Source organism: Rhinichthys klamathensis, unplaced genomic scaffold, assembly GCF_029890125.1.
Source record: "Rhinichthys klamathensis goyatoka isolate OS25496 unplaced genomic scaffold, OSU_Roscu_1.1 h1tg000076l_1, whole genome shotgun sequence".
Lineage (NCBI taxonomy): Eukaryota > Metazoa > Chordata > Actinopteri > Cypriniformes > Leuciscidae > Rhinichthys > Rhinichthys klamathensis.
Genome location: NW_026606618.1, coordinates 248,650 through 261,459, shown reverse-complemented (window position 1 = coordinate 261,459; position 12,810 = coordinate 248,650). Strand labels below are relative to the sequence as shown.

Genomic DNA, 12,810 nt, shown 5'->3' with positions numbered 1-12,810 from the left:
TTGGTTGTGAGCACAAAATCTGCAGGAATGAGTCAAATTATGCACAATATGGGCAATTCCAAACAGAAATTCAAGCCCTGTAACACAAGGAATATTCACCCAGAGCAAATTAAATGATTGAGTGAGGCGAGGCGGGTTTGTCTCACATGAGATATAAGAGTAGAGTTCAGATATTTCAGTATCGATGTAGAAAAATCAATACTTTTGACAACACTACATCGCACTTATTATTTCAGATCCCTTTATAGACTACAATTGAAAAATGTATGTATTATATATAAAATTCAGTCAAAGTGGCAAGTAGGAGTGACTGCGTTACATGCCACTGCTGAAATCCACCCGCATTTTGCGGGTGTTAATGTCAAGCTCTGATAATAATTTACATTTGAGAAGAATAAAAATGTGTGCAGAAAAGAATGAGGAAAAAAGTGGGGAGGGAGAGATTAAATGCCATTTCCCCTACACAATAATTTCCTTAAACTGAAATTGAACAATAATTGATCCATCTACACTTTTGTTTTCATTTGATCTTATTTTCCAGCTTAAAATCTACATTAAAATAAGTAACTGAGGACGTCTGTGACTTCCGCGAGTTAATCAAGACGTCCTGAGAAGAAACAGTACAATGCTTCATCAAGCCACCCATCTGCAACTGCTAAACATGGAAAAACCACATGTGCAGCTTTAACCACACGCACACACATATTAATACACACAAACAGCAAATGCACGAGCCACAGCTGTGTGCTTCAGATACAGTAGTATCTGTGACGTGGTTTATAGTTCATGACAAAGGATGTATAAGAGTTACTGTACTGTTACATCAAAAAATGACAATATAAAAAAGCTCTAAAGTAAAAATAAAGATTTTTTTTACATTCAAACCATTGACTTAAAGGAAAAAGATAAATAATTTCATTGCCTATGGGGAAAAGCTTATCCAAATATTGCAAAATAAACTGTCATTGAGTTTGTCTGTTGTAACTGGAGAACTTTCATTTGACAGGTGTGCCAATTTTAGACCCTGTGTGCCTGTTTAATTATATCACCAGTCAACAAAGTCACATCCATGGCAGGATGTTGACATTACCATGAATGCACAGCAACTAGAGTAATCTACAAGGCCTAATTTGTTCAAGTAGTGTGGTTTATTGTGGTGAACTGATCCGGTCCTCACCATTGACCTGAAAGCATTGTGGTGTCTTCAGTCAGACATCCTGCTGACATGTGGGCTTCTATATGGCTTAAGCAAATCTAATTAAAAAAGGTCAGCACAAAAAAAAAACAAGCGAAAAACATAATTACCCAGCACCCTTTCCCCTGATCAAGACCAAAATACGCTGATGCAGCCCAACGGGAAGAATGTGAGCAGGCCTTGGAGCAACAAGTTCTCATTAGAGGTTTCTTGTCTTCTAATACTTTGTCACAAAGCAACCAAAAAAAAAAGATGTATATAAAGTAGATATAACCTCTCAAAGAGGGTTTTAGCATGAAAAGTGCAGTACTGAATGAAACAAACATTGCAATACTTACATATAACGGGGCTTGCTGTGGATTCAGTTTCATGGCACTGGCCACTGTAGAAAAAGAAAAAGTGAGAGTTAGCAACAAGGCATTTCTGAAAGTGCGGGATGTTCAATTACAATCCACAATGATCTTTGTATTTCACTGATCATGTACACGAACAAACCACCCTCTTAGCATCAGGCTGCATGACCCAGATCACCTGAGGCTTTTAACAGAAAAAAACAGTGACCCTAATAACTATTAGGAGCACATTAGCTTGCCTACATTCATAATGGTCACCCCCTTCCGGGTCCTTCCATAAAAAACCTCCAGTAAAAATTTAACTGCAGCTAATGAATAACAGGAAATCCATTATCTGCATCTGTTTTCAGGACTCAACAATTGGAATAGCCTGAGGCGTGGCAACGTTCACGGATCACGTACATGGGTCTTTAAGGCCTAGCAAACAAAAACAATCAAATCTTTGTGGTATATTGCACAGTGTTGTGGAATTTTGAGGATTTAAATATGTCGCAAAGGTTTCGTTATCTTGGTGACTAACTTAGATGATGTATTGCAAATTCAAGAATGGCTAGAGATTAAAAGCATCAAAAAGAATGGGTTGAAAATGATGAATCAGAAATGCTTTGTACCGCACAGGATGTCATTGTTTTCTATAAAGAAATTCAGAGAGAGGAATTAATTTCCCACCCGTTTTTACCGATTGCACCGGGAAGAAAAGAGGCTCAGATGCCAGCAAATATGCCACTCAGTGGAATCTTGCGGCTGGCCACGAAGCACATTGCCCACCTGCAAGCTGCAAGAGGGTGTTACGCTTCACCCAGGCATGAGAGGCAAAACCTCAGCCCTTAACCCACAACACACTGCAAACCCAACCACCATCACAGCGTCAGACAACAGCCAAATCTCAGCTGATTCAAGAAAGAAAAAAGAAAAAACACATTAGCCAACACAATAAGACAAATCATCTCTTTTTAATGTGACGGCTAGAAGCAGCCCCTAAAACAGAAGGCTGGGAAACAAATGACATTGGAGTGTTAACACCGCCCCCACCTTCTGCTCACTAAGAATGATAAACCGCCCCCAGCTATTGTTCTGTTATCTGCCCCGGGTGAGGTATTACCCTTTTAGAGGTCCTTGTGGTTATCTGAGGCCCTTCTCATAACCTGGACACACAGGAACTGCACCCTCCCATACACGGACATTTACAAGCACACACTACCCAACATGCCCGTGACAAAAGTTCTGTTATAAAACCAAGTGAACTGTCTTGCTGCCGACAAAGGTAGCTGCTAACATTAGCATGTTGCTAAAGTAACAACAATGAGATACTGTGAGCATAACAATTCTCACACACAAAGTAAAATAGTCAATTTTACACACATGTAATAAGTATATTTATCACAATGCATTCTGGGACTTTGTTTTATGTGAAGGATACATGTGATGCTGTCTACAATTGAACTAAAATTAAGTGTCCTAGCACAATTAAAGTTGCCTACCTTGTGGAACGGTCTTCATGTCGGAAATATGGTTTAATGCATGAAAATGCTTTCTCTGTAGGCTAACAAGGTTTAGAACAGTGCAACGAATTTCAGTTCTCCTTAAAAAGCAGAAACCTGGCTCAAACCCACTAACAGAATAAAAGTACTGTTTTTTTTAGCTGCTTTAAAGATTACAACATAACAGTGGCATCGTCATGAATCTTTCATGTATAAAGCAATCTCAGAATGAACTGTAATATTCTTGGTAAAAATTTACATCCAATATTGTGGAAAAAGTCGAAGGAAGCGGTTTATCAATAATCTGTTCATTCAGTACTGCGAAATACAGAAAATAGTTCCATAGAACAAAAATGTAGTAGTTCAAAATTTCTTCTATAGTTTAAATTACTTGGTCATTAGCTTAGCATAGTGTTGGGCGGTATGACCAAAAATCTGAATCACTGGATTTTTTCAAGTATATCACAGTATTTTTTTCTTTTCATGACTGGTCCTTTATATATATTTATAGTGGCTTACTTTACTGTCAGGAGTACATAGAATATAACAACTTACTTTCAAAAATCAAATGAAAATCGAAATAATCCTTTAATTTTTTTGGCAAGTTTACTCTTTAAATTAAAAGATGTACGAAAACTTGTCTAATATTCTTTAGAATAATGTTTTGATAAATTGTATTATTATTGTTTTAAGAAGCACATTCTATTGTGCATTAGTAATATTTTTGTTTATAATTATTTCAAGTTAGACAAAACTTTTATTATGCCATGCTGTAATGGAGATCTTTGAGTTAATAACACAGAAATTATTATTATTATTATTATTGTTATTGTTTTTATTTCTTGAAGTACTGTGCAATAGTAATATATTTCTGTTATATTTCTTCAAGTTAAACAACTTTTATTTTGACGGGTTGTCTTGACGACCTTTGAGTTTCTGTGTGTATATGATTTGACAATAGTTTTATTAAATTACATGGTGTAATGCTCATGAAGTTAACTCAGTTCATGTACAAGTTCATGTACAAGTTCATGTATTCGTGTCCTCGTATAGTGCGACGGCAGACACTGAAAACACCACGAATCAAGTGCCAAGCGTGCTTCAGCGCGTGTGTGCCAAAATGCGGCACTCTTTTACAGAAACGCAGAACGTGCAGACTTCAGATTTAAATAGCAGTCAGACACTAGTCTACATCGCAATTTGATTCATTGTACAGCACTTCTTTATCAGCACTAGATTTATTAATTTTAAAAAAAGGCCAAATACCACGACATTCCACTTTATACAGTAGCCTAGGTTCCATTTGTGATTCCATCTGTTTACTGCATCATGGAAATCAAAAAGGCTCTACATGGTATTTGCCATGTTAAATTAGTTGTGTGGGTTATTTATTATGGTTTTATAAAGAGATAACCATTAGTAAGAAGGGTATGCAGTTAATAGACGTCCCCCCTCAATCCACTTTACATAGTACTCTTTGTGGCCGTTGAATAAAAGCAGCAATTGTTTCAGCTACGCACCGGTATGGGGGTATTTTAAAAATACATACTGGATAAACCGGTATATTGCGCAGCACTTTCTTAGCAACATACTTCAGAATTGATTGAAATCCCACCCAATATTTGTCTGTTCTGTTTTTGTTCTTGGAGAATAGCCATTATCTTAGCAATACGATAACACCTCTGGTATCAACTGGGTATTAGGCAGGTCTTCTGCGTTTTACGAGAAGAGCACGTAAGTGCTACACACAAGTGAACGTTAACAGAATGCAGCCAGTAGACAGTGAGGAGGCAGCTTACTAGGTTTTGGAACAGAGCTTAGGTGTTATAAACTGGACAACTGACTAATCTCTCTTATTCTGCTAATACGCTGCAGGCTTCTTTACTTGAACCCCTCTACAGCTCCTGTGCAGGCGGAATTCCCAGAATACTTCTCCCCTCCCTAGTCTGCAGGAAGAGATCAGACATCCCACCTGCTGTTTTTTCCACTCATGCTGATTCACCAAGTACCCCTGCCCCAAATCTAACTCCAACTATTTAGCCAGTTGATCCACTTCCAAATCTCAACTAATCAGCTAGATCTGCGGTAGAGAGAGAGGGGTGAGGGCCCATCCTAAGCCACTATGGATGCTGAGAAACTGGCTAAGGGTCAACTAGACACATCAGAGAACATGATGGCAGTCATGGAGGGGGCATGCTGTTGCAAAGATTTACGTGGTCGTGCATGCATAAAACCCGAACCTAACTTTGATATGAGGCCTCCTGGATGGACCTACTGAGCCAGAACACTGCAGAGTCAGCAAGTCAGTGGTTACCCTCAACAGATTCATGTCTAGAGGCTAGAGTGAGGGCTGTAGTTTGTGTGCTTTGGCCTGCATTCTGGCACCACTGAAATTCAAGCATCACATTTGGACTTTTTGAGAACCCCCACAAAAGCCCCACAATCCTACACATGTGAGACAGGCAGTAACAGACAGGAAGTATGAATCTAAAACAAGGACAACATATTGACAGCAAGTCAGGGGTAGGCGGCAGGGTGGGGACAGGGCTGGACATTATGAGAGGGGTCACAGCTTCTTTCTTCAGGCGAGTTCCCTTGTTCTTTTAGCTGAATAAAAGGGCTACTGTTGAAGCTCAACAGGATAGGGTACAGTGATAATCAGCAGGTTCTAATTATAACCACTGATTTCATCATGTCGAGCTAGGCCCACACACTACATCTAGCACAATTGCACACGGATTCATTCAAGGCTAAATTATACACTTACAAAATAAATATGTAAACCGATCATCTCAGATGTTCTCTTACCTTACACCACTACTATCTTTCATCAATATATACAAAGTAGGGACAAATTAACAAGTAGACACCAACACCCAGCACAAACATATATTTATTTGGAACCACATAGAACATTATTAAAGCACAATTTTAGCCCAATCGGTTCAGAGGAAAATCTGTACCTTAATCAAAGAGAAAATCCCACCTACTATTAATCAACACAGTAGATAGAAGACAGGAAACCATGAAGACAGAGAGGAAGACTGGGAACCAGACATGACACCAGCTCAATGCATCCAGAATGAAGAGGAAATATTGAGCTTGTGGTCCTGAGACTTCTTAAGACCACATAAACATGGCCTTGGTATGGGCCTGATTCTTGGTATAGGATCTTGACAAGACTGCAATCAAATGACTGCAATATTTGTCACTGTGCAAAGTTCCACAATATGCCAAATAAATGCTGCAAAAATAAAGTATTTCTTTCTCTATTGAAATTTATTAAAATGGTAGTCTGGTTCTTGGACTTGTAGCTCTGGGTTTAGACATTGAGGTTTTAGACTGTCAAATTACAATTAAATACCCAGGAGAAACCTTTTAGGTTAAGATAACCCTAACAAATATTACTAATGAGTCTTAACGCAAAAGGTTTACACAGGGTCTTAAGATGTCTAGTGGGGTCTGGTCCTCATCTGGATCTGGGTCTGGTGCTGCTCTCAGTTTGGGTCTTGGAGGTTCTGGTCTTGATCCCCACTCTGGTCCAGAGCATGAGACAACCTTTAGACCAATCCAGAACCAGTGATCTTTAGCGGATATTCTGCTTTTCTTGAGATGTGTACATCTGAAGAAGGACCTTGCAGACCCAGTTTCTAGACCCAAGACCTCGCCTACACACAATGGCTCCTAAACATCTATGTGGTACCAGCTTATATATCTTACAATGCAAAAAAAAAAAACATCTCTAAGTAAACAGTATAATTACATCTTGTATTTTTGGATTAGAGTGATCCAAAAGGAGGAGAGGAACTGCAATGTGCACAGTAAAAGCATGCTCAACTACAGTTGAGTAGAAATTTTGGTGCACAAATAATGTACATTTGAGTGAGGGTCGTTCTAGTCTGGAATCATGGTCTGCATTCCTTTTATGAGCAGTGGTGAAAATCTGGTTGTGTCATTTAAGAATGACATGGAGCAAACATCCCAAACAAAAGGTCATCGAGTTCAAACCAAGAAAGGGGTAATGTTCTGATTCACTGCTTTGACTGCAACAGAGCAGAGCCATGGTGGGCGATGAGAACAGGTCGATGTGATTATAAAAAAGGGCCTGATCAAACATACCTAGGGCAACAATAACATGTTGAATTTGACAACACCACACGCATTAATGAAATGTAAAGCATATGGTGCCAAGACAGCATGTCTTATACTTTTAACAAATGTAGACCTACTCTTGGCATACCAACAAGACATTTAAAAAAATTGTACAGCTAAAACACTGCTACACATAGTTTAATACTCGGTTTACACTCTCTTACACTCAACATTTCATATCAACAAACAAACTTGCATATCAGCTCTTCAACTCTGGTTTATCCTTGTATGCTCTAAGGGGCATGAGAAACTTCCTCTGTCAAGCCCCAGCTGGAGCCAAGTTGGCCTCACCCGGCAGCCAGGACCAGACACCTGTTTGTTTAGTCTGAATCAACACTGCCCGGCCTCTCAGAATCCTGTGTCCCCTTCACCTACGAGCTATGGGCTTTCAAACGTCCAAATAAAACACCATATTCAGCAGCAGAATTCAATCAATATCACTGAAAATAACAGGTTTACACATTTGGTATGGAATGTCAAGCACTGTTTTTCATCCCTCCGCTATAATTCCTGAATTCTTAATTAAATATTATCAAGACTGGAAGAGGAAATCAATACTGCTTGAACACATTCACTTCCTGAAAGATTCAGTCAAACAAAACTACAAGGAAATGGCATACAGACAGATACAACAAATGGTTCTTCCTGGTCTACCTGTGCTATGATTAGCACAGACGGTGTCTGGAAGCAAGTGAGAGGTTTCAATAGGATTATGGGATAAGGCGATTTAGCCAACGTTTAATTTATCACGTCTGGTTAATGCCATGCCTAAAGTGTGAAACGTAGGACAAATATTGGTTATTTCTGTTGCCTTCAATGTTTTCTCATAGGAACTGCAGGAGACACTGCAGCTTAATGTATATGTTCAGAAGAGCACCCTACAATACCATTTCTGCAGTAGGCCTACTATAAAGCAGGGATGTCCATTCCTGCTCGTGGAGGGCCACCTCACTGCCTGGAAGTTTCTAGTAATACTGAAGGTCTTGATTAGCTGGTTACGGTGTGTTTAATTAATGTTGGAGCTAAACTTAGCTAGAAGGCCCTTCAGGAGCAGGACTGGACACCCCTGCTATATGGCAAGAATCCTGCACAGTCCTGGTTTTGGCTAATTTTCATGAATGGAAAAACCAACTTAACTACATTTTTCCAAAAAATGTAGCATATAACAGTGCACACACAGAAGAATACACTATTCCTCAATGCAATGCAGTCAACCTTTCATTTCTGGTGTGATACAATTTTTGATCTGATCTACAAAAGTTATAAAAACTTAAAATAAAACCATTTTCACAATTTCACGTCATTTAAAAAAAATGAGTGACCTGCATTCAATATATAATAGTCTTTATAAAGTTAGCCAAGTGCTTAATTCCGAACATATCCAAGGGTTTTCATTTGAATGGCTACAACAGCCACAGAGAAGTAGCAGTTTAAATGTGCATGCCAGAGTCATGCCGGAGGAATGCATGAACAATCCACACTACAGGGCCTTGCGTTAATTTGCGGGAGCCAGCCGAAATGGCAGGGACGTCAGTCTCAAGGCTGTGGTAGTTGCCAGAGCTGTACTGCATGCGTGTTGAGGGGTTGAGAGGACCCTCTTGCCCCCGTGACATGAACAGGATGTAGCATGTGTTGCTCTCCCTGTGGAACGTCCCCTTGGGAAATTTGGATGGGCTTTGTAGTACAAACAAGTCAAGCTTTTCTCCATTCAGAGAGAAAGATACAATCCACAGAATATGACAAAAAAGAACAAGAAATAACCATCTGACTTATGTATTGAAAGACACGCAGTTTATTTAACATTTAACCTTTTCCAATAAGAAAAAAGCAAAGAGACTCTTTATTTTATAATAAAGTCTCATGGCACTAATGCGTTGCCATAGGGAAGCCTTGTATCTACCATTACAAATACTTGTGGCGGTGAGGCTAAAGTAACTCTAACCCCTATTTAAGAGGATATTTAGTCTTTGCAGAGCACACACCGCAACACAGAGCACAGATAGGCAGACATTGTGCCAAGAAAGCGAGTGCTGCAGGGTTTGATGTTGCTGTTTACCACGCTCATGGTGGGTCAGTATTATCAAACAAGCACAAAAATAAGGATTTAAAGGAACAGTATGTAAGTTTTGCAGCTAGAGGTTGCTAATTCAAAACGATAACAAAGCAGTAGCTTGATGATGCCGTGAATGAGCGTGGGATTATGGGAGTTGTCATCTTCACTTTCACAGTCAGTGGATTCCACAGCAATCCGACAGAACTCGAGCAGAAATGGATGAGCTAATGTATTAAAAGTTTTATCAACATTACTGTGGTATGAAGCAGGGTGGGGCCGAGAGCCGTGTGAGTGGAATGAGGTCGGTGGAGCGAATGCTTATGAGTCTGTTTAATCAATGAAGTCTGTAGCCACTCCGAAGTCTTTTGCATTTTACAACGGGTGAATCTCCAGTTGTCACTGGTGATTGTCGTTTGAACCTTTCTGGATCCGCAATCAAATGAATAAGTTTAATTATATCCAGTGCTGTGAGAAAAGGCTATTAATCTCCACCTCCAGCATCCTCACTCGCAATATAGCCTACTAGCCGAGACTCCTTCTTTATGTGTACAGATGTGACGTAATAACTCAAAGACAAGCTCAAATTTCGAATTAAAAACATTATTACAACCTTACCGTTTTGAATCGAGCTAAGGCAAGCAGATAGTTTTGAACACTGGCTGGTTATGTACTTGCTCAAATTTATTTTTAACCCAAAAAAGTTACGGACTGGAGCTTCAAATTCACATTAATTTATTTCATTCTAATGAAATTGCTACAAGTGCTGAATTAATACTTAATTTGTACTACTGACGAATTAAAATTGTTGGGTAACGCAGCGCTGTTTTACTTGGTCAATACAATCACACTTAAAATACATTTGAGTGTGTTGAAAGTCAATTTATAACATTACTTGCACATTGCAGTAAGTTAGATTGTTATTAGAATATCATATTAATAAAATCTGAATGACTTGTGCTGCTAAATGGCATACAATTAATTTTAAAATATCTTGTATGGTGGAAAAAAAACTTAGTTACTTCAAATGAAGCCCTTTCTGATTATGCTATGTTAGCCACTTGACAAAATAGTGTTGTCTCTGAAGCATGGTACAAACACTTCATTTCGCAGTAACTTCATTGACAGGCGAAGCAATAACACGGGCCATTACACTGGCTAAAATTTAGGATTTCTCTCAAATTAAACATTGTTGGAAACATTTGGGATAAATGTATACAAGTCAACAAAATATATAAAACATTGTTCTAGTGGTTTTTGGACATTTTAATCCAAAAATCTTACATCGTGTCTTTAAATAGATAGATTTACAGAACTAGAAACCGGATATGACTTCGTAAAAACACTAAAATGCTTGAAGAAAAAATATTTTTAGGATATTTATTGCTAGTTGTTCTATCAACAAATTAACAAATACTATTAATATAGAGACACCATCCTCAGAGCTCTACACTTTTGGTGTTATAATATAATTAATTATAATGTTCGAAGGGCAAAATCAAAAAAGAAACTAAAACATATTTAAATTAAATTGGGTGTCACTAGCACTAAGGCACTGAGGATTTTTTGGGATTTCTTTTAAAAAAATCCACTTTTTGTAATGAACCTTTAGACAAATATTATGCAATATTATACAGGGCTCGAATTTCGGCGCGGGATTGCGGGTATTGCGCATAATTCTAATCATTCCCGCAGGTCTCCCATTTATAATGCGGGAAATTCCCGCAATCGTAATCCACACACAGATTATAAAATCTTCCAGACGCAATTTCACAAACAGCGTGAGTGTTCAGCGGTGCCGCGCGTCTTCTGTCTCTTCTCTCTGTGTTGCGCAAGGCAGGCATCAAGCGCTGCGGCGATAATACACACTCGCGTTTTGGAGTCGGGACCATAGACTGTAAGGTCGGGACATGACGGAATATTCACTTGCACAATCGGGCCAGCAGTGCATCGTGACTGAAGTCTTTTTAAGTCTCACCAGTTTAAACATTCAAGCGATTTTAAACTAATCAGTGCTCGCGCGCTCTCTGAGAGATTATTTTCTATGCGCACATTCATAGAAAATCCGCCTAAAAAACAGCTGGCCTGCAGTAACTATTTTCGCGGATTATATTGCTTTAACACGCAAAATTGTCAATTTCGGTCTTTGTGAGTAGGCTATACTCTAAACATAGTCGGTTTTGTCTTTAATAGGCCTAAGCATAAAACGCATGCCAGTATAATGAACACAGGGTCCGTGCACTAGCTCTTAAAGTGACGGCAGCCATATGTGTCTGTCATTAATGTTGTTGTCAAAACAACAAAAGATAGCTTTAAGGTAAAGGAATCAGGATTAATAGCCTATGTATTCAATTTATTCAGGACTAAAATACTACCCAGTGTTATTTTCCATTTGATTACTTTATTCAGTTTCTGTATATGAATACTAGTGTTAGACCTATTCAAAAACTTTTCTCTTTAATTGTCTTTATTTGTATCTTTATTCTATTGTATTTATTTGTGCTACTTTTTTCAATTTAATTAAACAATTTAAATCAAGCTTCCTTGTGATGTGTAAATTCTTAACAACAATATTACCCCATTGTAAAAATGCAATGAGCGCAGACATTTAGGCAAGATAAATGTAATAATTTTGTTTGGAAAAAATACCCCCCCTTTCTCCCCCTCAAACAAAAAAAATCCCCCCCCCCATGAGAATCATCTAAGGGGGGATTTCCCCCCCATTTTCCAAAACGAAATTCAGGGCCTGTTATATAACAGTTTTATAATTCAAATTATAAAGTTGCACATTCCAGAATCAAAGCAGACAGTTGTCGTACAGCCAAAGTCTCCATGCCAACGAACAAACAAAACCAGCTCAGGCATATCAGTGAGAGTGAGACAGGCCGCAAGCTAACACCACACTTCTGTGTAACTAACCAGAGAACGAGACGTTCCCAAGAATTAGTGAAACACTGGCCAATCCAAAGGGAAAATATTATGGCTTCCAGCAAAGATTTCTAACAAACACAACAGCTGACACCGAGAGATAAGAGTAGAATGAATACAAAATGGGAGCATTTGAAAATGACAACATATTTAAGATTCTGTCAGAGGTTATGTACAGCCTCTCAGGTTTAGTAAAAAAAAAAAATCATCGGCTTTGGCTTGTGTGCATGTGTGTGTGGACAGCATCAAGGGGGAGGAGGATTTCATGGAGTTTGAAGTTTAACCGGTAGATTGTTTTACGGCCCCCCTGCACGGGTCAGTGCAAGAGCGACTGGCCTCCCACTAAACACAAAGCCACTCCAAAGAAACGAGATGGAGATCAGGCAGTCAAAATGGTGAACAGACAACTGGAGGACTGTGGTCAAGTCGAGATGGTGAACCTTTTCTGCAAAACTTGACAGATTTGCAAAGGGCTGATGCAGGTAGTTGCAATGCAAGCATAATGCGAAATGAATAAATATTGCATCTTTATTATGGAGTTAACCAAAAAATGCCACCATTTGGTGGGTCTTTAAAGAATAGCAGCAAACAATGCCATTACATCACTGCGCATTCAACAAAAAACAACAATGTTAACAGCTAAAGCAACTT

The 12,810-nt window shown here is 38.8% G+C and overlaps 1 protein-coding gene across 8 annotated transcripts in view; it reads right to left on the bottom strand.

Annotated features, from left to right (window-relative positions):
• Nucleotides 1-12,810, bottom strand: part of akap13 (A-kinase anchoring protein 13) — a 106,884-nt gene that overhangs the window by 81,565 nt on the left and 12,509 nt on the right. For all 8 annotated transcript variants that reach the window (XM_056250791.1, XM_056250793.1, XM_056250792.1 and 5 more), the window contains exon 2: nt 1,534-1,577. In XM_056250791.1, coding sequence (XP_056106766.1) covers nt 1,534-1,566 — 33 coding nt within the window. In that variant the 5' untranslated portion in view covers nt 1,567-1,577. The remainder of the gene's footprint in view (nt 1-1,533; nt 1,578-12,810) is intronic.